Source organism: Haliaeetus leucocephalus, unplaced genomic scaffold (assembly GCF_000737465.1).
Source record: "Haliaeetus leucocephalus isolate CR32 unplaced genomic scaffold, Haliaeetus_leucocephalus-4.0 Scaffold162, whole genome shotgun sequence".
Classification (NCBI taxonomy): Eukaryota; Metazoa; Chordata; class Aves; order Accipitriformes; family Accipitridae; genus Haliaeetus; species Haliaeetus leucocephalus.
In genome coordinates, this window is record NW_010972598.1 from 10,246,646 (window position 1) to 10,273,056 (window position 26,411).

Below are 26,411 nucleotides of genomic sequence, written 5' to 3' on the forward strand. Positions count from 1 at the left end.
GATAGCAAAAGTGCAGCAGTGTGGCTCAGCCAGCTACTTTGCACAAACAAAATCCCTGAGACTGCAAGGTATATTTAACAGAAGCAAACCAAACTAAATAGACTCACTTCTTAAAGGTACTCCAGGTACTCCCTTAGCGACCATCAGCTGTAGCTAATCTGTAAGAGCCTGGAGACCTCTTGCCCAGGGTACCAGTCAGATTTTGCTATTACTCTGTTATGTATGCAACATATGCTTTCCAAAAAGGCACATCGCTTAAGATACAGCATTTTTATCGGGCTCTGGCAAAGTGATACCTAGGCAGCAGAGCTCTTTCGTGAGAGAAGCGGGAGGCCTGTAATCGCTTTGATCGGCCAAACGTTCAGAAGGGGAATGAAGCATGCTTCGTTTACCTGGCTTTGGAAGTGAAGACATAAAGGAGCCTTTCCGCATCTTGGCGTGCAAGACGAGTATCCCCCAGTTCCTCCAGAGTGCAAGCCCCTATTGCCTTGAGCTGCAAAGACCTTTGAGACATCTCCCCTCCCCTGCAGACACCCAGCACCCTCATCCCTGCTGAGACACATTATGGGAATAGAGGGAGGTGAAGCAGAGCCAGATTAACCGCCTTTCTCGTTGTTTGCGTATGCATCGCAGGTTGGAAATGTCACCCCGCAAGGCTTGGAGCACAACCTCCCTCTGCTCCATCGTGTCCCCATTTCTTAACTAACCTGCAAGCAGTAAGGCTCATGGGCTGGCAGTTGAGGTGCCTGCCAATTCAGCAAAGCTGGGACAGAAACACTCCACGGTGCCAAGCTGGTCCTCGCCCTCCTTATTTTGTTATAAGCAGAAAGGAGGGTAGTGAGATGACGTTGCCTCTGAAGTTTGGCATCAGCAGAGGGGAACTGTATGGGATTGTGCTTGTCTACACCCTGGTTTTCAGACCTTTCAGTCTGAACTCTGAAGTGGCTTTGCCTGGAGGATACAATAAGGAAAGTCAACTCTCTTTCTAGGTTCAGCTGTTACTGGATTTCAGACTGGGGAGATTGGTTTGGTTTAAGCCTGGCTGTGTATTACAGACTCCTGGGCATGTGTGCGTGGTGCTGTATTAGGGATTGTCTCCTCATCGCATAGGCTTGCAGGGGTCTGCATCCCCCCAATTGCTCCTTTCCCTGTTTATTGCCTTGCCCTCCTCTGCTCTGCCCCTGGCCTTGGGCACTTGTTCCAACCTGAAAGGGGGTTGTAGTGAGGTGGGTGCTGGTCTCTTCTGTCAGGTGGCTGGAGATAGGACGAGAGGAAACAGCCTCCAGTTGCGGCAGGGGAGGTTTAGGTTGGATATTAGGAAAAATTTCTTTACCGAAAGGGTTGTCAGGCATTGGAACAGGCTGCCCAGGGAAGTGGTTGAGTCACCATCCCTGGAGGTATTCAACAAGCGAGTAGACAAGGCACTTCAGAACATGGTTTAGTGGGCATGGTTGACGGTTGGACTCGATCTTGAAGCTCTTTTCCAACCTAAATGATTCTGTGATTCTATGGTTGGCTTCTGTGTCCCATCAGTCCTGCCCAAGGGAGGCTGTGACTATCCTTTGGCTGAAGATGAACCCGTCCCATTCCCTTTGGTATCTGCTCTCCTCTGGCCACTGCTTTGAGAAAGCTATTCCTGCCCTTCATCCCCTTGCGGGGGGCTCGCCTCCCACCGTCCCTCGGCGTGGCACGTGGCTGGCTCCTACAGCACGAGGAGGTGTGCTCGCTCCCTAAACCCAAAGGTATTAAAATAAGCACATCATCTGCAAAAGTACGAATCGGGAAGTAAACACATTTCCCCCAGAGCCTGCGATACCCTTCGCAGCCTCTGCCCTGCAACCCAGATTTGCGCATCCGTGTATTTTCCCACCGTTTCAGGTGCTCTGCTTTAGGCTCTGCCTCGGCCAGCTCTGCCTTTCCCCTGACCTGCCAAGCCTGCCCAAAGACCAGGGGCCTTTCTCGGGCCGTGGGAATCGGTCCTGGAGAAGCTCTTGCTGATACGATAGTAGGAGCTGGATGCGGAGGGAGGTTGCTGGAGCCGGTGCAGCCTTGCAGAGCGCGGCGGAGCCAATCGTTGCTGCTAGGGGTGGAGCTGGAGCTCCAGCCGAGCATCGCCCAGCGCCTTCCCAGCACAGTTGGCCTGGGCTGCTGGAAGAGCTGCGTGGGGAGAGGAGAGCCCTGCTCGCAGCTCCGGCGTGCGCCTGCTCCGGCAGCATCGCTGGAGCGGCTCCGGCACGAAGGTACCAACGCATCCCTGGCAGGGCTTGTCGCTTGTTGCTCGAATCTGTTGATTAGAGTTGGAGGAAAGTTTATGGGGAAATGGGGAGCTGTTCAGGGTAGCGTTTGCGGGGGGAGCAGCGGGAGGGGGAATCTGTGCGGCTCGCTGGGATCGGCTGCCGGAGAGGGTTTGAGGGCCGCTGCGGAGGGGGAGCCCGTGATGGGGGGTCCAGCCTGCGGCGGGGGGGCTGGTGCCTGTGCCGGCTATGTGTCCGTGTCCCCCCCCATGACCCGTGGCAGGCGCTGGGCGAGGGGGTCCGGCCCCATGTTGTAAGGGGTCTTTTCCCGGCCGGTCAGTGGGAATTCAGAGTGCTCTTCCAGAACACAGGCACCCCCACAGCCCAGTGTGGAGCCGGTGGGGGGGGGTCCTAGGGCTGCGGAGTGCGAGCACGGGTGTCCGCAGATGCAGGAAAACGGCCCTATTCTCTCTGTTGCTTGGGAAGTTTGGAGAACTTCCCAAGTGGGCACCGCTTAGAGAGGAAAAGCAGGTTTCCAGGGAGGCAGCTGAGCGCAGTGGGCTGGGGGCTGCTGTCCCCAGGGACAGCCCTGACCCGCCTGGCCGCAGCACGGGTGGGAAGGCAGCCGCCAGCCTGCGCGGCCGCACGGTGCCGGCGAAGGGGGGATCGGGGCTGTGCATCTCCGTGGGGCTGGTTGGCCCCACGTGTTGCGCTGGAGCTGTCCGTGGGTCCGAGAGCCTGAGCAAAAGCTGCCCCTTATGCAGCATGAGCGAGGTGACTGCTGGTTTGGGCTGCGTGAAAGATCTCTAGCAACTGGCCCTCGAGCCGTCTGAATTGCTGGCGATCTGTATCCGTCGATTAGGGATACCAGACCTGGGCAGTGCCCCCTCGGTTCCTGATGTTAAACATGCTCCGATGGCTGCCCAAAGGACAGCCACGCGCTCCTTTTGCCCTCCTCTGATGTTGAAGTGACCTTAGCGTGCAGCACAGGGTGAAGAAAAAGGTTTGCAAAGCCTTGAGGAGACGGGTAAAAATCACCCGTTTACATTTTCTGCATGAGATTGTGCCGTCGGCTCTCACACGAGCACGTGCAATCCATCTGCAAAACACAAACAACTGGCTCTGAAATGTAAGAGGTGAGCCCAGGGGAGCAGGGCGATGCTGCTGGAGAGGGGCAGCTTGGAAGGGGGGGATGCAGGGCAGAGGAGTTTCAGCTTTGGGGCTCTCGTCATTCCACAGGAAAGGGACAGTGACCTGGAGCATCCCCTGCCACTCGCTTCTCCTTGCACTCTGCTGTGAGGGGGGGAATGGGAGGGTCTTGATAAACAATTTTGTAAGAGGTATTTTGATAAAGGTTCTAGACGGTGACTCATCTACTGTAGGAAGGGACAGGAGGGAGGGGCAGTACAGGAGCTCTCTAGAGTGAAAACGGGTCTTTCCCCCCAATTTTATCAGAAGCAGGAGGGCAGGAATCCTTTATTACTCCCAGAGCAGTGTAGACCCATCAATTATAAACCTCCTAATCCCAGTGCCCCTGCACCTGCTCTGGCACCTCCTGAATCGCTTTCCCTGGGGAGGATCCTGTCTTCTGGCTGCATCCTGGGGTGGGACTGTTCCAAAATTCGGCTTGATTTCCACCTCTCCCCATTGATTTTATCTGTTCATTCTTAGTCACTTCTGAGTCACTCCAAATAATTAATCCTTGTCCGTACATAGCGGTTTGCACCCCACTTCTGTGTGTACCTGGCTGAATTGAGTGGGCACATTTCAGAAGTCACTTCACTTGGCTCCGAGTTGCAGTGTCTGAACTTTCCTCCTGCATCCAGCCTTCCTCCCTCAGGCTTTTCTGCCCTGCTCTGCCCTCTCCTATGCTGAAAAGCCCAGAGGAAATTGAGCGCTGCTGCGTTTCCACTTTCCCAGGTGTGCTATACAACATATACTACACCCCTGGCAGGCCTCCCTAGCTGTTCACAGCATTGCTGACTAGCCCTTCTTGAAAATGTGTTGTCTAGGTATGGTGATGTTTTGCTGGTATTTGCCTGGTTCTGGTTTATTTGCTGCTTCCAGTTTGGAAAGGAACTGGTGCAGCTGGTTGATCCGTGCTGACTTAGCACCTTGCTCCTAGTGAGCAGCCCACCTTTCTCTGGGGGATTTATGGCTCGGTGTATGGCACTGCACCACCCGAGTCCCCCTCTTCATGCCCAGAGATTTACCTGGGAATGCTGATGGCCAGCTCTGGTCCAGCTATGGATTTATCATCCCTCCCTGCAGGGGTTTTGCTGGTGGGAGGAGGAAAAAATCCCCAAGCCCACCAGCAAACAGCCCTCATCCCCCCCCATCAGTGATCAAATGTAGACAATAACATTGCGGATTTTTTGAGAGTTATTCCTTTGCAAGAAGCAACTTTTGACCCAAAGTTGGCATCTTTTTCAGATCCGTGAGTCTTTAATCAGCCCCTTTTTCACTGCAAGGTGTTCTCGAGAGTCGGGAGGGCTCCCAGAAGACTCTCGGAAATCGCTGCAAGGTCTGAGATGGCCAGGCAAGGTCAGGGCTCCTGGGGCTGCTCCTGGCTGATCCTTGCACTGGGTGGCCTGGGCACTGTCAGATCTGGGTGTCTCGCTTTATCTGGGTTAAGCTCCCAAGGAAAGAGGTGTGACATGAGATCCAGAACTGGTTTGAGAGATCAGAACTGGGCCAATTTCTAGGCCAAAATGGGGCTACTGGTGTTCCCAAGGGTGGATTTGGGTACAGAAACAGATGAAGGTCAAGGCTCCCACCTCTCTCCATTGCACAGCTGAACACATAGGGGGTCATCTCCCTGACAGCTGCCGGGCAGGTAGCGGGACATATGGAAGCTTTATTATTCCTTACAAAGTGTGAAAAACACCCCTCGCTGACGAGTACTGGAGTTGCATAGTGCAGACGGGGCTGCCCCCGGGAATAGCAGCAGCTTCAGGAAATGAGGAGGAAGGCTTTCCTCCACGCCATGCCATCCTCTCCTCTGCAGAGAGCATTTACTGTGTTTGCATCCCCTGAAGGAAGGTTTAAAGGGAGCCAGGCTTTGCTCTGTCGGTTTTGCAGCTGTGACCTTCAGGCGGCTTGTGGATGAGAGAGGAGAGGCGCTGGCTTAATGGGATGGTGCATCTTTGCCCCTTTGTTTCAGTTCTGCGATTTCTTGGGCGCTTTGTTGGCACCGCACTCGATGTCCCCTGCCCTCCGGGGAAGGACGTGCCAAACGCTCCTTTCCAGACTTGCTGGGGTGGCCGAGAGGCGAGCCCAGGCAGTGTGCAGGTCGTGGGGCACCCGCACCACCCTGGGCTGCTGAAGGCTCCTTGTGCCCTGCCCAGGACGCAGCAGAGACCGATGCCCAAAGGGTATCCTGCTCTGTTCTGCAGCGTACTTGAGCATTTTGGTGAAGTGGGTGCTTATTTATAGGCATAGGTACGTGGGTAAGTTTAAAAAGTCAAGAGGAATTAAATACGTATTTTTCTAGGCTGTGGCTTTTGTGGGAGCTGTGTATGGGAAAACAAAGTGTTTTCCAGGGTCGCTTATGCTCCGCTGTCTGCTCCTGCCTGCTCAGCCTGGCTCTTGCGCAAGAGCATTTGGGTCTTTGCATTTCTGGTCACCTTGCAACAGACACGGGCGACGATTTCTGTTCTCCCTGCATTTGCACCTTGTTCTGCTGACAGCTGCATTTCTCCTCAGCTCAGAGGTGTGAACGCTTTTACCTGCCACCACCTTCTGCTCCTGCAGAGCAGGAGATGGCATTTTGCAGGGGACTGTGGGGGGAGCCATGCCATTCGCTTCTTCATTTATTAATTAGAAAGAAAGAAAGTTGCAGAGAGATCAGATTTTTGAGAAAGACCCAGAGCTCCAAAATGCTCCCAGAGGATAGATCCCTAATTGCTCTCTAATTGCATTAGAGTTTAATTTGTTGTTGTTTTTACTGTAATGTTCCCATTTTTCTCGACAGTTTGCTTTGTTCCATTAACTAGAAATGGCTGGAGATGAATATTCTCAATATTAAAACTTGCCGGTGGTGCAATGCTTGACAGCTTTTAGGCCTTTAGTGCTCTGGCAGGAGATGCTGATGGCTTAACCTGCGTTGGCCGTCAGGCTCCCTGCGTGGGGGAATTCACGCGTGTGGCGCAGCGTTTGCCCCATGACGACGTTTTGCCCGTACGTGCGAGGTTTGGTCCTGGGAGTTTTTGCAAGATGCTGCAAATTTGGTGATACCAAGCCAAGGGTCCAGCCTGGAAGGTGTTACCGCAGGGGCCCGTGCAGGCGGTTGCTGGCTGGGCACCATTGCCGGGCACCCGGGTGGATGGGACCGCTTGTGGGGTGCTGCCCTCGTGCCGGGCAGATGTGGTTGAGCAGAGGACAGGGATGAGGCAGGAGGGAGAGGGCTCGCACAGGCTGCGAGGGGCTTGCTCTTGAGCTGGGCATCATTTTCGGAGGGAGGCGGTGGGAGAGCACCCTGTCCCACCTCGGGGGGTGCGTTGGCTCCGGCCCCGTCTCCCCTCGGCACCTGTGGGATGAGAGGGAAATCGGAAGGCGAGTAGGGGTTGCTGTCCTCCTTCCAGCGTGTGACAAAAAGCTGAGCCGAGCTCGTCCCAGAGTGGCTCGTGAGCAGCAGCACTTCAAAGGGCTCGTTTAATCCATTTCTCCAGAGCACAGAGGGGGAGCAGGTCTGGAAATGCAACCAGAAAGCTTCAAAAATGGCTTTTGGGAGCTTCATTTGGAAAGCAACAGGGAAGAAGAGTATCGCTTCTCTTAATTCCAAAGCAGAAATATATTTATTTTGCCTTATTAAAGGGGATATAAGGTAGAAGATATAGTTAAGCTCGGACCTGCTTCTTGCCAATTCATATTTGTTGGTGAAACAAATCCACAAGGTGGGAGAGTATAAATAAACCTTTCCAGTAGGTCAGCCTCTGCACTTGAGGTGTCACGTGTCTCCCCCTCTGATCTACTTATATATCATATACGTGTTACTTGCGTGGGTGTCGCACAGGGTACCCGAAAAAGGCCCTGACTGCCCATGAGCTGGGTGTGATGGAGCTGCGCACGTGGCTCTCAAAAAGCCATATCGACGCTAGGAGATGCAGGGAAGTGTGCTGTGACCTTAAAACTGCTCCTAAATTTGATCCAGCCGCTTAAAAACAGTGGGTGGACTTGGTGGCAAAGTGAGACATTGGTATTTAAAGCTGTCTTGAAGGATACAGCCGCAGACATGACACCCAGCAGCTAACTGCAAATGAGGCACACACTGGTTTCAAAATTACATAAAGAAAAAGGGAAAAGCTCTGAGCGCTGGATCTGCAGCACCCAGAGTGGCTTGTTGGAAACCTCAGGAACAGGGTGGAATGGAACACCCGCTGCTTTTGAAGCCTTAAATTAATTGGTTAAACTCCCTGTTGTATGGGATGCTGTGCAAGCTCCTCTATTATTTGAAATATAATAAGCACATGTGAGGTTGATGATAGTGAGAAAGGCAGAAACTCGCATGGTCTCTGTGCATGGCTAAGGTGTTCAGGCTGGCACGGCGCGGGTGCAGCGCGGCCAGCCCCAGCCCTGGGTTTTGGTCCAGATCATGGCATGGAGGTGCTGCCCATCTCACCCGTGCCTTGAAAGGCTCTGGGGCCCGTGGATGCACCCGCACGCTCTTGGTGAAGAAGCGGGAGACTGGAATGATTAGCAGGATTTTACCTTCCCACCTTGGAAAAAAAAAAAAAAATTAAAAAAAAGATATTCGAAATGTTCGTGTGTGCATGCACGTGCCCCCGGCGTGTCAGACGGCTGAGCAGGCTCTGCAGTCGGGTCTCACCACAGCGGAGCGGCCGTGGATCCGGCGTGGTTCTTTTGCAGCCCTGGCTCCTGCCACGGCCACGCTGGGAATCACGGCAGACTACGCGCGGTGCTCACGGTGGCACTTGTGTCCCCGCAGTCAGAGCCAGGCTGAACCCCGGGAGCGTTTTCGCCTGCTCTCAGCCATAACCGTGCATCACAGGACACTGGTGTCTTCCACCTCCACGCTTACCACCTCTTGGAGCTTTACAGAGTCCTGGCTTCGGTGACGGCATGTGGCAGAGAGAGAGAGAGAGAGTTTAGCTTGACTTGAACTAAAAGCTAATTAATTTTGTGCTTTCCATCCTACAATGTCACTGGTGAAAGCATCGAGATGATAACTGTGGATCCAACTGCTCATTTGAAAATATTGAGCGATGATACAAGTTTATGACAATATTACTTCCTGCCACCAGAGATGCTTCATGATACTACTAATTGTAGCAATAATTAATCCGTTTAATTTTCAAGCACGCGGCTGTAGTTCACAGGAGTCTGGCAGGGATGGGAGCCATGCAGAGTGCAGGGACCTGTTATTTTCTCTCTTTAATTGTCAGACGTTTTTACTGCAATTTCAGCTTGCCATGCTGAGGTGAAGAGGCACTGGGCTGTGCCCCCCCGTGATCTGCCCTCGCCCGCTCCTGGGGGCCCTGGGTCCTCCCGGAGCAGGGTGGGGGTTCACGGGGGATCCCCTACGTGTGGGGCCGGGGCAGCATTTGGACGGGGTGTCAAGACAGAGGGACGCGAGTAGCCGATTTGTAGCGTGCGGCTCCAACACCGGGCAAGAAATGACATTGCAAAGCAGGATGGAGCCGAGTTTTCCGTGCCGTCTACAGTTATCGTTGCTAATTTGTATTTATGGAACTCTTCAGGAGTTTCACAGTCTCTTTCTGCAATGCAGGCTAGTTTGTATTTCAGGCTTTTTCAAATTACCAAGCTCTGTTATGGTTGCAGAGGGAGCTCTGTCGCTGTTTGTGCTGAGGAGGTCGTGGGGCTGTTTCATATCATCTCTGCCGGTTGATGCAGATCATGGTGAACCCCATTACATTCAGTCTTTTCAGGAATAAGCCCTGGTTTAATGCGCATTTAATTCTCATCTGGCTCTGATCGTACCAGGTGATGCTTTACTTTGGCAATTTGGTGTTACCTGGTGGATGCTTTCCTGTTTCTCAAAATCCTCTACTGCCAGGTCTAGACCTCTTTGCTTCTAGTAGGTGGTATAACTCAGATGTCTCCTCAGTCTGCTTTTTTGGAGAAGTCTACACCTTTTCAGAAGTTTGGGATCTGTGTGCGCATGATGCAAAAGTATTTTCCTGCCCCTACCCAAAGCACAGGGATTTTTTTTTGTTTTGCAGAACATACGAAAAGCATTTTTCAGCCTCGTTTCCTCTCTAGCCAGAAAGGAAGGCTGGTGGCCAGGACTGAAGGATAACTTACAAGCCCCACTTTGAAAACTGATGTTGTATGAAACACATTAACTTGTTTTAATGCCTTTCTATTGCTTCTCGGTACCACAGGCGTTGCCTAATCAATACTGTAGGAATAGGAGTCCCCGGACTATGCAGAGAGAGGGAGAACTTTCCAAGCCCTGGAGTCGGAGCCGGTCTCTGAAAGGAGCAGCCAGTGCCCAGCCTGGAGCGTGCCCGACTCCAGCCCTTCTGCAATGGCAGTCTAATTTCTCACTGACAAAAATAGACTAGTTTGCGTTTCTGGAGACCCTTTCACACGCGAAGCTGGAGCACTACAATGGGCATTGATGAACCATTTCTCATTGCTCATCTGTTGGTAAGGGACAGAATAGTGTTGTGTTTGGTTTATTTTTTATTTTTTTTTTTCCAGAGGGGAAAATGAAGCATGAATTATCCAAGTGGCTTGCTGAAATGCTCTCAAATACAAGGCAGGTATGACATAAAAGTCCAGCATGCTTCTGCTCCATGTGGATGAGCATGGGAGATGCTCCTGCTTCTTAGAAGAGAATGAATGCAAACAAAAGAAGGGTTGTGTTTTTTCTTTTTTAAATCGAGGAAGGGCAAAGAAAAGGCTGTAGGAGGGATATAAATGTTTTATGTTTTACTTAAGACAAAGCTCCTTGTTGTTTGCTGTTGCACACAAAACTAATTGACAGATTACACGATAATATGAAGAAGTTTAACGAAATCTGCTGATACCCTTTAGAGGATGGGGAATTTGGATGTGCAATTAAATTAGGCCAGCGGCTTAGCTGCTCCATGCTAACTAGGGGACTTAGACACAAAGCATTTGCATTCCTGGTGTCTTGTTTCTAAATCATTTCATTGACTACAAAAAGCTCTGCTCTAGCAGGGGAGCTGTAGCTGAAGGGAACAGAGTCCATCAATCATTACAAGTAAGGAGGGTTCCTGGCCAACGCTGCTTGGCTGCCTCAGGGAGACCTGGACTCCTATAAATCCTCACCGGGTGGCACTCGGTGAGGCAGCTCCAGCTGGCAAATATCGGGAGCTCGGATGGCAGTGAGGATAACCGGGAGCATCTCTGCTTCTGCTGTCGCTAACTTCGTTAACCTTTGCTGGGCAGGGAGCTTTTAGTGCTGTCAGCAAGCAAGCAGTGACGTTAAACTGATTTGGGGTTAGTGCTGTTGAGGCTGCAGCTGGTTTTGGTAAGAGGCGCTTTAGCTTAGCCACCTAGGCCAGCATACAGGCTTTTATCAAGGAATCCAGTATTAAAATAATCTCCCATCAGCGATGGACAGATCTGTTCTCTGAAGACGTCTTCTAAGCTCGTTGCCACCTTACATGGCTTTGCCTCTTGGGTTTCCGAGCTGAAGCTGATGGGGAATGACAAGCCCTGATTATGCAAAGTACCAGAGGCTACGAGCTGCAGGCACGGGATTCAGCTTGACTCGCTTCCTACTGGTTTGTACGTTATTAGGGAGCCACAGGAAAAAGTAGGTCCTGCTAATCCAAAAATAAATGTGGCGTCCTGATTGTAATTGCGGAGAAAGGCTGGGCAGGAGCCGCTCGCCGCCTTCTCCCCCCACGTCGGCTCCTGCTGCGGCTCAGCCCCGGCACCGACCCGCGGGGCAGGGACCGGAGCGGGGCAGCAGCAAACCCCCGAATTTCGGGATGCCCGCAGCCTGACAGCGTGGACCCGGCTCCGGGGAGCCTTGGAGACTATTTATGCCTCTTTTTTTGGTGAGAAACCACCGTTTCCATAGCAACCCATGAGCATCACATGGTAACCCTGGCTCCGCAGCATGGGAGCCCGCAAGGCGCCTTGCTGTACCCCGTGCTCCCGGCCCCGCGACGCCCTGATGCTTGCCCGGGTCCCTGGGGGGGATGCGGGTCTGCGGAGGGGTGCGGGGTCTTTGGGGAACGTGGGTGCCTGGAGCTTGTGGCTGGGGACACGGCGAGAGCTGCCAAAAATGCATCCCTGGGGGGGCAGGGGTGGGAAGAAGTGCAGAGCGGGGAGCAGTGGGAGGATTTAAAAGGGGAGGTGACAGGAGGGAAAGGATGGGTGTCAGGGCTTCGTGCCAGGCTGTGTCAGACCAGGCTTCTTCCCCAGGTTGGGCTTGGCGGGGGTTTAGTCGAGGGGAATCTGTTTCTGCAGGGAGGTGCCAGTGGCAGAGATGTCCCAGGCCAGGGTACCTGGTTCTTCCCTGTTCCAGCTCTCCGCATCCCCGTACAAGCGAGTCCCCTCTGCCGTCGGACTTCATCAACCCCTCCATCTCAGACTGCAGCCTCTGCCGAAGCCTGCACGGGTCTGGTTTAGCCCCTTCTTTTAGGAGGTTTCTGGGCTGTCCCTGCTGCTAAGGGGCCAAGCCGTGCCACCCAGCCGCTCTGGAGCGAGTGCCGGAGCCCCGTCCTTGAAGCGTGCAGGATGCAGAATTGATGCCCTGAGGCACGAAATGTGATTGCTCTTCATTCAGTTCCTACAAACTTTATTAAAACAGTCACAATATATCAATTTCCGTTTTAAAATATATTTTTACTCAAGTCAGCACATGTTTGCAATTAAATCCTGCCGCATGATGTAGTGTGAATAATTAGAAAAATGCACGTGTATAACCGGATACGTGAATTTGTAGGGAAGGGATGCTGCCACTCTCAAAATTGCAGTGTAGCTCCCTTTAAACTTGGCAGCATCCTTTCTTCATCACCCCTGAGGCAATTTGTGGCAGGGAGGGCTTGTTCTCTGCTGCACAAACAGGTCTTTCCTTTGCTCTCTAAATCTACGCGCCTGTAATTTCCTCGGCTCTGCCCTTTGTTCCAATCTCAGACAGGCAGTAGGTCAAAAAGGCACCAGCTGGATTTTACTGCCATACATAAGCTTGCGTCTCTGTCGTTTGCTCCTGTGCCAAGCGGGTGCCGTGCTGTGTGGCGCGGTGCTGGTCAAGGGATGCAGAGCACCCCGCACACCTGGAGCTTTGGCCTTGCTGCTTTTCTGTCTGGAAGGCATCATCTGCCCCTCGTGGCTTCTCTCTGGCCAGAAAGCACTGTTTTTCCTAACACGTTGATCATTTTTTTTATTTCTTCCTTGGTTTTGCTATTTATAAACGGTACCTCGGTGATGCCTGTGAGGAGGTGGGAACATCTGGCAGCTCCCCTCCCGCCCTGCTCATGAGTCTCTGTGGGATTCAGCAAGACATCCCTGGTGAGATCCTGCTCCTGTGGCTGAATCCTACGCAGAGGAGCATGCAACCGGTCCCTCCTTTCCCTGCGCCTGGTCTCGTGGTCCCACGGGCCATTTCTCGCCCCTTGCGTGGAGCAGGGCAGCGGTCTCCCAGCGTGGGGGAACGAGCACCGACAGAGGCACTCTCCCCTCCATGGCGTGAGAGCTGCGAGGCTCCTTTCAAAAGCATCATCTCCGTCCGTTGAGAGGACACTGTTGCTGTCTGAGTGTCCCTTTCTTAGTCCTGTTAAGTAGCGCGGTCGGGCGTTTGGGATGCTGGGGTTGAGGTTCGTCTGCACTGAGGCTCCGTCTCCTCCGTGTTGCTCTCTGCAGCCTCTCCTCTGTGTTTTGACACATGCAGCAGACACGTGCAGGATCTCTCCTGCTCCCCAGCTCATGCCATACACAATCTTGTTCTGATTTTCAAGGCTCCAATAAAGCGTGTCAAAATGCATCAAAGGCTGAATGCAGTACTGAAGCAAATTGACTCTGGGGAGGATTTCAGGAAAGGAGGGAGTAGAGAGATGGCAGATAAACCCCAAACCAAAGGAGGATTGCAGGCAAGGTGAAGTGTGGCAGAGGCAGCAGATGTGCAGCACAGCTGGAGGGACGTGGAGCATCTCTTGGTTTGGCAGGAGAACAGGAAAAACTGAAAATAGCACACGTGTCTTCTGAAGGTGTGGCTCGTAGCGAGCTTTTCAGGGGTAGGGACACTGCCAGCATCACCTCTGGGATGCAGGATCATCTGGGCTCCGTTACATCGCTCACTGGCGAGGGCCCTGTCCCGCCTCTGCAGAGGCAGAGCAAGTAAATTCAGGTGCTGGTACCGGCAGAGACCCCAGATCCTGCGGCTGTGAATTTGGCCCCTTGCACCAGGCTCAGGGTGGGCTGCGCAGGCTGCAGTTGTCGCTGTGGGATGGTCCCGTCCTGTCTGCTCCTTGATGTTCTTCCCTGGGGAAAGCTGGCAGTCCGGTGCTGCTCTGATGAGCTGCTCATTTTTTTCTTGGTAGCCAGTGGTGCTCTCCGTGCTGGGAGCCTGTTGTGGTCTCCAGCGCCCGGAGTGCTCCTTTCTCAAGGCGAGAAAAGCAGGAGAATTGCACTCGTGGAACAGGCTCAACCATCCATCATGCTGATAGTGCTGGGAAATAAGGCACTTCAAAAGGCAGTATTTTGCATTTCTTCAGATGCTTTGTTGTAAGTGCAGTGACAGATTTGCTGAAAGCACATTAATTATTAGTAAAGACTTTTTTTTTTATTGCAAGACAAATTAAACAACAGAAGAAAACAGGAAGTGTTACACGAGATGTTAATCCATGGGAGAGTGACAGCAGGAAAAGCCGCAAATAATTCATAACATGAAAATCAGGACATTTAATTTTTGGCTTCTTGTTTGCATTTGGCATTCGTGCACATGCTCAGTTGCCACTTCTCTAGTGCTCCAATACGGAGGTTTTGGAAGCTGTTAATTCTGGGAAAGGTGATTAAGGCCCTTGAGAGTAAATTGGATAAGGGACCACAATTTTTTTCTTTCCCCTTAACTGGAAGAAACTGAGCTGCTGATGTTAGTGCTTTATCATATAGTGCTCCTTGTCCTTGATTGTACAATAGGAAAAATGAACCTGTGCAGAAATTCCTGGTGCATCACAGCAAGGAGGTGATCGAACGAGCACCTTGGTGGCAAGGTGATCGAACACCTCCGCGGGGCAGCCCTGGCGCAGGGCGAAGCACGCTGGTGTGTGCCCAGCACCACGGGTGGGCCAGACTGGGGGGCTGATGTGCCCCAAGGTTTCAGATATGCTGGTGCAAAGGCAGTTTTTCTTGTATCGGCTGATGATCTCGGTGTGACTGCTCTGGATCCGTGCACACGTGGGAGTTTGCCCGAGCGTCGTTGCAGGCAGGGAAGTGGGTCTGAGCTGTGTCGGGGCGAGCAGCCCTGCACAGAGGGTACCTTGGGGGATGCTCCCCTAAACCTGTGTTTAGGGTGGGCTGGCGTGGAAATTTGGCACTGAGAAGCAGTGATTTTAAAAAAACAATTAAAAGAAGTTCAATCAGAAAGGCAGGAATGTAGCTGGAAGCAACCAGTGGGAGGCATGGCCAGCGGGGACGGTGGAAGCAGTTTCCTTCCCGCGGGTGCCGGCACTTTCAGCGGAGCGCGGCGAGGCAGTGCCCGAAGCTGGGAAGACGGGCTCAGCTCTCCCACTCGCCTTTGGACGTGTTGCACAGGTCGTTGCCACCTTCTGCTCCGTGTCCTCTGGGTCTGCGGGGCCTCGGCTGGGTGAGGAAGAGGATGGGTGCGCGGCTCTGCGGTCGCAGCAGCTGAGTCAGCAACTTCTGGGATGTCTGCCTGTAACTTTTATCCTTATACCTGAGGCGTGCGTTGTAAAGTTTAGTCAGCGGTTACCCGGGGACTTAGCTCTGATCTCGGATTTAGATCCTTCATTTGCTGTCTCCGTTTAACACGTCCCCTCCTGAGCTGTTGCTCTAAGTGCCGTGGGATCTGCCGGCGCGGGTGCTTGCAAGTAGCGCAGGAGGAGCGTTTGGAAAAGCTGCAAGCCGTCTGCTTCTGACAACACGCTGGTTAGGCGAGGGATGGTTCTGCGTTTTCAAACTCCCTACCCTGAAATGACACGAAGTTGTCTGCAGCTTCTCGGGGTTTTCATGGTTTTCTGCTTATTGTTGAAATACAGAAATAATTGACAGTGAACAGTACCAAGGTTAGTCTGTGAAGTGATATAAAAGGCAAAACTTGGAATTGGAAAAGCTCTGTCTTGTTCATGTTTGTCATGTACTCTGAAACTCTTGCTACCAGTTGTGAATTTCCCGTTATTAAAAGAACTTCTTTTCCTATTCACTGAGCTCATTGCTCAAAAAAAAGGGGCCGATGAACTTGATAACAGGGGGTATACAACAATAAAAATAGAAGCAGCTTGCTGAGGGAAGATTGCTGGAAAGGAGATTACAACAGTATTTATCAGAAACACGATGGGAAGTATTCGCTAGCAGTGACTGCAGATTGTGCTTCTGCTCCTGCCTCGTGAGTGAGGACCCCAAGGGCTGTCGCAGCAGCAAAGGGCTGCTGCAACTCGCACCCATCCAGCTGGTGTTCTAGCCCTGAGGTCCTGTAGAAGTTTTACTGTCCTGGCTGGGTCTGGATTGGAAAAGCATTTATTGCAGGTGCACTTCCACCTCTCTTCTTTGTGACGGGTATACGTTCGGCATGTGTCCGTGTCTGGTGGGATTCAGCTGGTGCAAAGCATATCCTTAAAAAGGAATTTGGCTTTGAATATTTCTCTGATGTTAATGTGTGCGTTGCTGTCCTCTAGAATTTAATGCAACTTAGTTAGCATCTTTCTAGCAGTTGCCAAAAACTGGAGTCAGCCCCATCAAATTGATTTTCATTAAGCTGTTATAGTCACTGAAACTGCTGAGAAGAATCGTAGCCATATGGCACAAGGTATTTAAAATGAAGTCTCTTATGACACAGTTTGCCATTCCTGGAGATGCTGAGCTGATATGTGCAGAGGTTAGTGATCTCAAGCGGGAAGGGGGACCTCGACATTTGGATGCCAGCACAAGAGGCAATAATAAACCCCACTGAAAGGAGACAAAGGGATCGGTGTTTGTGGTGGAGGCCACACCGTTCGTGCCCCATCTGAGGAGGAGAAGACCAAGAGTTTTGATATTTAGACCTTGATGTGCAGACCAAGTGCTTCTGCTCAGCGGAACGGTCTCAGTTCTGCTGGTAAGGCTGCGAGTCACACATTAATTCTTCAACTCTCAGCAAGAAAAGCCTCTGAGACCGTGCAGGGAACATGTCCCTCCTTGCTCAGCATCTGCGGTTCTCCTCGGGCGTCCTGGAAGCGCGCGGTGCTTTACAGTGGTGGACATGCTGAAGGCTGATGGCTGGCCGTGGAGAAAACCCCTCCTTTCCACTCTGTTTTTTGACAAAGATGAGCTGCGTAGTGAGGATCAGCCAAAGGCTAGTCAGTTCTAGGAGCTGTTTAGGCACTTGTAGGCAGGGAGAGTCGGAGTAGAATTAAGTGATTAAAAATATATAAATAGGAATTGCTTATGAACTCCCTTTATGACACTTGCAGGCAGAGGAAGTTAATAAATCACTGCTAGGATTGACCCACAAAGCAATAATGCAGAATGTATCTGAGACAAGACAAAATGGGGGGGAAAAAGGGAGCTTTTCTGGAGCAGGAGTAAAGCACTGTTTTTAGGTCAGGTACCCACACAACAAAGCTGTTTTCCTTTTCCCAGGGCTTCATGTCTGGAGCCTGCCTCTTGCTGCAGAGGGGAGCCCTTGCAGTTATGCACAGATGCCATCAGCCGGCCACCTGCGGTTGCCTCGCTGCGGTTACAGCATCTCTGTACCAGTCCCTTTGTAGAAAGCAGACAGGTCCCTCATTTTGGTTTGTGCATCGTTAACAGGGTCTCTGCATAGGCCACCAGGGAAATATCAGCCCTGCACCTTTCCCGTGGTCTGCGCACAAGACCAGCCGGTGGCACCGCGGGGATCGTGGCAGTGAGAGAGCCTGTTTTTAAAACACATGGCGTGGAGATGCGTGTGCATGCATTCATTTCACTGCATATTACCTTGACATCCTTTTGATGTACTGCTCTGGCGTGTTATCTTAGAAAGGAAAATAGAAGAGTAGAGAAAAAAAATGTGTTTTAAGAAAAGCAAAGGAACCAGCTGACAGCCACCAAACATAAAAGTTCTATTCAGAGCCAGCAGGTTGCACCAGCTGAGTTTAAGGTGTCAGTCCTCAGGGAGGGACTCTGGGCAGTAAGGCTGTATGGGGGCTCTCCAGCAGCAGAGAGACAATTCGGAGGCTACTGAGAAGGGGAAGAGACTTTTGCTCTTTTGGGACAGGTAAAAGTCTGTTTTCTCAAGTCAATAGCTGGTACTTGAGTTTAAACTTGTTCTCAGGCTGTCTAGGTTTTAGTGGCAGCTTTGCAAGGGTGAGTTGTATAAATGGGTGCTGGTAGTGGATTGCTTGTGTGAAAATCTTCCTTGCTAAGGTGAATCTATTATTTTTGTCAAACCCTTTGTAATAAATTTTGCCCAAAGCAGTTATTGTTACCAGAGCTTTCTGATTATTTTAAGTAGCCAAGCTTACATATGCTTGAATCCTCTCTACTGTTTAGCCTAATATATTCATGCAAAAGCATGAAGGAGGCTTTGCTTCCATTTATTCTCCTGTTCCGCCTAATCCCCATCCCTCACTCCTCTGCCTTGCTGTCCTTTTCATCACTATTAAAAAGCGATGCATGCAAAACCAAGCAGTGAAACCCTCTGCCAGGATCCTAAGTATGAGGAGGACACTCAGTTACATTTCGCTCCCTGAAAAGGGGACTCTGCCATCCCACGAGCTTTAGCCATCCTGGGCTTGCTGTGCTTCCCGGACGAAGGCAGCCCAGAGCTGCTCCTTGCTGAGATGCAGCTTGTGCTCCTGAGTCAAAGCAGAGTCACTGCCAGGTGCCAGCGCTGGCTGAGAGCTGCCAAGTGACCTTAGCCAAGGGCCCGGGGCAGCAGCAGGGCTTGGGTGCTGCTGCCAAAGGGGACGAGCTGTGGAGTGGTGAGAATTCATTAAAACTCTGCTTTCCGTGGCCTCGTACAGCAGGGTGGGACCGGCCGGTACTGGAGTCCCCTGCAGGGACAGCGCGATGGGGATGCTCCTGTTGCGCGTAGTCTGTAACTGTGCTCTCCATGCATTCATTACTTGAGGGTCTGCCATTCCAGAGGGACTTTATTAGGTAACTCGAATAGTTACACATGAATCATGCTGCATAACATTCACATTGTCAGCATAATAACTGTATTGACCTGTTGTGATGCATTACATCCTTGTGTAGTAACAATGGCATATAAAACCTAACAGGCAATATTGAGGCTAACAAATCCTATACCTGTATCAGAAGTTACTGCTTAGAGAAAAGACGTTAAATCCTGTTCCTGGATAAGCCTGTTTAGCCCCTGCTGCTATAGAGGGGGGACAGACAACTCCATTTGTATGCACATATGTTAGAGGCAGAATAGACTTGGGATCTGTTATCAGAGCATGAAGGGCTAAGCTAATACTGAGCAGCTTTTGATTTACTCTGATTTTTGCAATGAGAGTTTATACTGTGGGCATGGCAAACTGCATGCAAATGAAGGCAATATTACCTGCCTCTGTCTTGGTTGCTGGATTGAGGTTTAATGAGATTCTTTGGTTTGCTTTATGTCAATCTGCTGTATTTAAGTGAGATTTCTTCCCCCTGCTTTATTTTGCCTTTGATGCAATTTTGCAATGCTCCTTGTACTCCTAAAAGGGTCTTTTGGTGTCTTTGAAAGTTTCTTAATGCAGCATTCTCTAGACAGAGTAAATGAAGATTAAACCTAGGCAGATAGCAAGAGAAAACAAGCAAGTGTCTGCAGGATCAGAGAGCAAGGGCACCAGGAGAGGAGCTCTGAGATTTGTGTCTTTTGTCTGGTAGACCATGAATACCCGAATAAACCTTTACCTGGAGCTGGGGGCGAGTTGGTCTCTCTAGGCTGGGAGCCTCTGGTGTCGACTCAGCTGCTTGTTTTCATAAAACGTGCAGGGATCTTAATGCTTGTGAGACCGAAATACGTTTGGGGGTTCGGTGCAACCACCTGGAGTGCAGCAGCTCTCGCTGCGGGCTGGCAGGCAGACGTGCACAGAAAGCCTCATTCCCCAAGCCCAAGGGATCGGGCACTGTCGGCCCAGGACGGCATCGGGGGGGTCTGAGACGTCCCCAGCCCCGAGCTCCGCTGCGCAGCTCAGCAAGGACAGGTCTTTCTGCACCCGATTGTTTTTCTCCTAATGAGATCTCATAACTTTTTCATTTCCATGTTGTTTTTCTTCCTAATCAGTGGAATAAACTCTATAAAAACTGTACTATCAGTCTTCATTATGCCCAGGTTTGTTATAATTGTGAATTAATAGACTTTATCGTGGCATTAGTCAGAGGGAACTGGCCTTTATTTTCCCTCTTGAATCGTGCCAGGTGGTTTTTTTTTTGTTTTTAACTATCCTGTCTATGAAGCTACTTCTGGTGTTTTCTGGCTCTGCCTGGGTTCAGTCTTTTGAAAGCTTCAACCTTCCTGATATGCACCTTGGTTATCAATTCAGAGTTGGATACCTGCAATTGCTTGCATAACAAGGAAGGTGTGAACAGAGAACTAAAGTATTCCTGTGAACCAGATCACTCGGCGAGCTGGTTTTGTAAGTGCAAGCGTCCTTGTTGGAAGTTGTGGGGAATGCACGAATATTTAAACAGCTGCCTGAGAACAGCACAGCCCGGTAAATCACTCAAGCAATTTCCTTCCATGTCTAAATTGAGAAATATGGCAGAGCACCCTTCCAGCTTAAAACCACCTTACTGCAGGTTGTAATGATGTTTGTGTTTTATGGAGAACTCTTTATCGACTCTTCCATATTGTATAACAAATGGTTAAGCGTGTTTCGAGCCATGAGTGATATATGCTACAGCTGGTTATGTACATGGTATTTCTAGATATGAAAGGTAATGGAGAAGAACAGCCATTTACAGCTGTACCTCACATGTGAAATACAAGTGCAGAGCAGCACAGGAATCTGTGCCATGTCTGTGGGCGAGGGTGTTCAGCATTTCGGGTGCTCTTTGGGTGCAGGTGGGGACGTGGGGCCAGGGGAAACCCCGCTGGGCTCCAGCAGTGCCTGGGGGCGGGGGCCGAATGCTGGGCACAGGCTGGTTGTGTGTAAACCCGGGGACTCCGAATTGTAGATGTTGGGGTTGCGGTGGGGACCGTCCGTGTTTCGCATTTGCGCCTGTGTAAAGTTGGTTCCGTTCCCTCGCGGCGACGAGAACCGCTCGACTCGAGCGTTGCTTTGCCCGCGTCTCGGTAGGGACCCTCATCAAACATGCCCTGTTCTGCCTGCCTTTTGTAACTGATTCTGCTTGTTGTCTCTTCTCTCTGTCGTGAACAGATGAAATCATCCGACATCGACCAGGAATTATTCACTGAAAGTTACTGCAAAGTGTGCAGCGCTCAGCTAATATCTGAGTCCCAGCGCGTGGCCCATTACGAGGTAGGATGCTCTTTGGTAACTCGGCTCTGTCGGTTTGTAACTCCTCTGTCGCTGCCTCTCCAGCTGCGTATTTTACAGGGCGGCATCAGCCGCTGCATTCCCAGGAAGTAGCAACACCAGGATTTAATGTTCCTCCCCAAAAACTCAAGATTCGAAAGGCTATCTTTACTGGTGGCGTCTTATTCTGTAAATGATGTCATTGCAACGTTGTCTGCTGCATGTCTGTTTTTTTCTTCTGTCTAAATTTGCAAAGTCAGGCTGCAATTTGAACAGGACTGAAAGCTAGTTTTCAAAGAAACATAGTTAGCGAGGAGATCAATTAACAGTTCAGCAAAATGAACTCAAGTTTTAATATTAAAAGTGCTGCACTATTGTTTCCCGAGTAGGAATCACTGACTGTGCAGAGAATAGATTAGTATTTGTGAATGTATTTAAGCACTTAAGAGGTAGGCAAGCAATAAACAATTAGAACGGATATATTATTAGAGACATGTTAGAACAGCAATTAACAGCACTGCATATCTTCAAAACAAAATTAAATAAATTCTTATTAAACAAGGGAGGAAATTACTGAGGGATATGCTGCTGTGAAATTCTTCAAGAAAGGAAACCCACTGCCCCTCCGTGTCTCGGCACCTGCTCCCTGGGGTGTGGGAAACGTGCACCGAGCAGTTCTGCAGCGGCGCGGCGTAAATCCTCATTGCCGTGAGGGGCTGTCTCGGCGTTAACCCGACAGGAAAACAGCAATTTTCTCATCTGTGTCCAGATGAAGAGGAGGGCGCAGGGTCACTTTGTGTGATGGTTGTGCACAAGGGGTTGGAGTGCAGTCAGGCACCCTTTGCGTGGTATTAGTTGTGTAGGGAGCAGAGGACCGTCCTCCCCCGGTGATGCCTGGCTGTGCGGTCAGTGCCGTGCAGAGGAAGGACTTGTGATATGGTCCAGTCTCTCCTGGAGGACTCCAGGAGAATCGGTGATGCATGTGGAGAGGCTGGCGATGAGGGACTTTTGCACTCGTGGGGGCTGTGTGGCTTAGCTGCCTTTTTCCCCTGCTTTTGGATACGCAGACACTATTGGTGTCTGCACTATTTCAAGAAAATCAGAATCTGTGATAAGAGGCCTGGAAGATGAGGTTTTCCCCAACTTCTGCTCTGATTCGAGTGTTTGTTGATGTGCAATGGGTATACGGGGGAGATGTTTGTCTCAGTGTGGCTAGTGGAGGCATGCAAGAAGCTTAATTAACGTACGGTATCCAAGGATGCTGTGCGGCATTAGTAAACAATGTGAACAATAACGCACATTTACTTGTAAGGCACTTTATGTGTCTGTTTTGGTGAATTTCTTAAGACACCTCCTGTAAACGCTCCCCTGGCTGCCCTCGGTGTGCAGCACGGATCCCTGGCAGCCGCTGTGAAGTCTCAGGCTGCAGTTTTAGGGACACCTTCCAGATCTTGATAATGGGCAATGTGGATGCCAAATCTTGTCTACAGGAGGCAGAAGCATTGCCGCAGAAACAGGAGTAGCGACTGGTGAGCGAAGGGATGCTCAGCCAATCTCTTTTCTCCCACGCCTGTAATTGTAGGTATGAGCTGAATCATTAATTCACAGCAGATGTTTTTGAAATGTGGCAACAACACGGGTTTTCTGTTGTGTATTTCTAGCGTGAGGCGGTGCGCTCGTTTGTCATCCCCTGTGAAATCCCAGCAGACGCTGTAGACGTTCGGCACAATAATGTCATTACTTAACCTTGCCTGCTGGGTTGCACAACGCGAAGCAGAGGGATGGAGAGAGCGAGTCGGCCGGGGGGGCTGGTCTGGCCCCGGCCGGGGGTCTCCTCTGGTGGTCCCATGGGCTGAAGGTGCCTCTGTGCCGCGCTTGGCCGTGTCCCCGCAGCAGCCTCTGCTCTCGTCGGGGAGGCTCGGCGCTTTGGACCGTCTGTCCTGGTCGCCGCTCTGGAGCGTGTGCCGCACGTTCTCCTCGTTCCCCGGTCCCAAGAAACCCGTGGAGGCAGTGAGAGGGCTGAAGATCTGCCCCGAGGTTTTATGGGGAAGGTGGTCCTGGGTGGCAGGCGTGCCCCCGAGGAGCCCTCGCTGGGCGCAGAATTGCCGTGCCCTCGATGTGTTTCTCGGCGCGGCCGATGCGCGAAGGCTTCGGGCTGCCGGCAGCTCGGTGCAGCATCGAGTCTTGCGGGGGAGGTTTCCCGAGTCCATGTGCTTTGACTGCAAATGTGGATGGAAAACTGCTCTGCGGCGCTGCTGGCTCCTTCCCGATGCGAGCTGGATGGGGTTTCGAGAGACCTGAGCAAATAATTTGTAGTGAGTCACTTGTTAGGAGAACTTGGCCTCTTTTTCTAGTCAGACGCTGGCCAAGCAGGATGCGATTTCCCCATGTACGTTAATCATGGAAAATTATCGGAGAATAATTTCTGCAAATAATTCTTGCTCCGGTGCTGTTTCATAAGGAGTTTGGTCTGAACATCTACTCCGCAAGTGGAGAGGGCTGTTCTTTCTGCCAGGCACCTGCTTCGAAAGTGTTTCTTTTCCCTGGTGAGATGAGCAGATCAAGTCTGTGGTCAGAATGTTCACTTTTATAACATCAGGATTTGCAACACACTGTTCTTGTACAAAACTGTGGTGTTGAATGTACCTGAGCTCCATCCTGCCCAAGACTGCCAGCCCTTGCTGCAAGCCAATTAGTTAATAGCAGGAAAGTAAAATTCACTGTTTCTTCCTGATTAAAAAGTAGCTGGTCACAACTTTCACACCTTTTTTTTTTTTTTTTCTTCTTCTTTCTTTTAAAAAGCACTCTCTGGTCAAAACTGATTCTTTTCATAGGGAAAAATACCAACCTCAGAGGTCTAAATTTTACGCAAATAAATTTTCTTTTAATGTTCTGAAGTTGCTTTGTTTCAGCTTTTTGATTGAAAAAGAATACTGTCAATATCAAAGCACACAATAAAAACACAACGTAACCGAACTTTTTGCACAGAGCAAAACTTTTCATTTTGAATCGACTTGAACTTTATGGGGAAAAACGAAACACTGCAAAATAGAAATTCCATGCTGGTATGGTGCACGCAGCTTAATCAAAACAGTTCCGTGTTTCCACCCAGCTCAGCGTGCTTGCTGGTGTCGGGAGAGCCGTGGGGGGAAGCTTCTCGCACAGCCTGGATCCCGCCGTGCTCCTGAGCGTTCGTTTCCTTTGGTTTTCTGAAGGAGGCACCGGTCGATGGGGAGCACGGGCATCGGTCCACCTCGGTACTGGGGCAGCCCTGGGGGGCTGCTGGGGCTTTGGGGCTCTGTCCGTGCCAAGAGGCAGAGCAAAGGGGTGTGCGGAGCAAGCTGAGCAGTGCGCTGAACGCTCAGAGCTGGTGAAGGTACCTGCAGAAGAACATACTGGAAACCAGCAATCGCAAGCTCCCGGACCGTGCTGGTAATGCATCTTCCTCCGTGGCGTGGTTTGTTTTGGTCAGCAGTGCCCTTACTCTTACCGAGCCGGAGCTTAGAGAGAAAGGGAATTTATCTGCTGCCTCTCTAGTGCTGCCGAATAAGATCCGCAGCCTTTGTGCCAGGCACTAAAATCTTGGCTCCTTTGTGCATGCAAAATAAGACATTTCTCTGTAAGAAAATAGAGGGAAACAGTGTATGAAAGGGGGATGTTTTTATCTTGCCAAACAGGAATAGTCGGTTCCAATCGCTGTCTTGTCTCCTTCTCCAAATCATCAACCGGTAACTCTTCTTTTCTTCTGCGCTACTTTGCCAGGAATAAAAAATAATTTGATGTCAGTCGCACAATATTAAGTGGTATTATTTCCAAGGGCAAGCGTAGAGGAAAAATGACAAAAGAATCAGAGTGTTTGCAGCACATTTTTGCTTCCAACTTGACGTACAGCAAAATACTGCCCTTATTTTATGTGCTTTGTGCAACTGTGTCTCTGGCTTTGTCTGATATGTCTGCTGTGCCTTTGCTCTCCTTTCCAGCCCCGTGAAACTGCCAGGTACTGCTCTTCTACCAGGGATTCACCTTAGGGTAGAGCTGATCTGAGTAGCTGGCCTTGGGATATTGACTCCTAATGAAGTTGCAGGTGCCCAAATGAGAAAATGCCTTAACAAGCTCTCTGCATACTGTGATGCTGAGTATCACAGGAGGTTGCTTTAAAGGTATCGGTTAGCTTCCACGCAGCGGTAAGTAAGAGATGAGACCGATCTTACTGGTTGTTGTCAATGCCTGAAAGATCATGCATTTGAATATTTTAATTCTTAAAGCAAATGAATATCTTAATTTGTCTCCTGAAGTATCAGAAAACTCCCTTCCCATTTCCACTACCGGAATAAAGCGTCCAAGCACGGATGTCTGATAAAAGCCCCGCTAGGTAATAGCTTGCTGTGCTGCTGTGATGTGCCAAGCATTTCTCATGTGCATTGGCTCTCCCTTTCCCCCCACGGAAGGAACAAAGAAGAAACGGGATGACTGATTAGATAAAGAATCACAAAAAAAAGGGCAGAGCGATGCAATACGCTCCAGGCGATTGCTGGCTGCATCAGGCAGGTGGTGGCCAAACGTGCGGTGCTGTCTGGTGGAGGGGAGGGTATTTCAAGCCTTCTCTCTTGCTCCTTTGCCTGCTCTCAGGTGTGGGGGGACAACTGGCAGACCCCTTCCAGACACGGACGCTTGATCCGCACCGGCTTGGGACCAGCCTCTCCCTGATGCTCTTTAATTCTCGGTGGCATCGGCCGGCTCCTGCGGCATCCGTGGAGCGGGGGGATGCCCACGTTGTGCCACGGCAGCTCCTTCTTTCCTCGGCCACCTCCTCCTGGCACCGTGGGGAGGGTCGGCTGCGTGGCAAAGGGACACATCTGCCTGCACCCTCCTCCCACAGCATCTTCTGTGGCGGCCGCGGAGACGGGGAGCGTCTCGCAGGCATCGACCTTTTTGCTCTGCTTCGGTGGCACAGACTGTGTGTCTTTCGAGCACAACTTTGAAACAGAGGAATTGATTTTTGTTGTTGTTGTTGTTTTTAAATGACATCTGTGGGTGGGAGAACCAGAAGGCAGCTACCCAGCGTCTGCACCTTTGTGCAGAATCCTGTTTGAGGAGTTGGGAGAGTCTGTCAAAAGGCTGAGATTCAGAGCACCCTGCAGCTCTCTCTTGCATCAGGCTCCTGTAACTTTTATCAGCAAAGCATCACTATTCAAATGCCATTCACCCCTCAAAGGTATTGCCAAGAAATAACTGAGGCTGCTGCCCTGGGATCAGGAGCTCTCGCGGTTGTGTGGCTGCTTTACCAGCTGCTTCATGTGCTCAGCAACGGCTGCTGCCCTCTGCACAGGGAAGAGGGTAGGAGGAATTGGAGAGGGTCAGAGGGCACCAGTGATTTGGGAAGTGGATGGTGCCCCAGAGCTTGCTAAACAGGAATGAGAAGAAAAATAAAATGTACTTGCCGCAATGCGATTGAAAGTCTCTGCCCCAGAGATGAGTTCTTCCTTTTCTGTATTTCTGCATCTTGCCTCCCTCTGGAGTGGGAAGCCTCTTTGCTGCTGGATACTCTCTAGATCACCCATAATTTAGCGCTTCCTTCCAGCTCGGTCTTTGAGAGGGG

General features: G+C 50.9%; 1 protein-coding gene across 1 annotated transcript in view; it reads left to right on the forward strand.

Annotated features, from left to right (window-relative positions):
* The first annotated feature begins 20,713 nt into the window (after positions 1-20,713).
* Positions 20,714-26,411, forward strand: part of ZMAT4 (zinc finger, matrin-type 4) — a 50,351-nt gene continuing 44,653 nt past the window's right edge. Inside the window, exon 1 of the mRNA XM_010562737.1 lies at positions 20,714-20,815. Coding sequence (XP_010561039.1) covers positions 20,714-20,815 — 102 coding nt within the window. The remainder of the gene's footprint in view (positions 20,816-26,411) is intronic.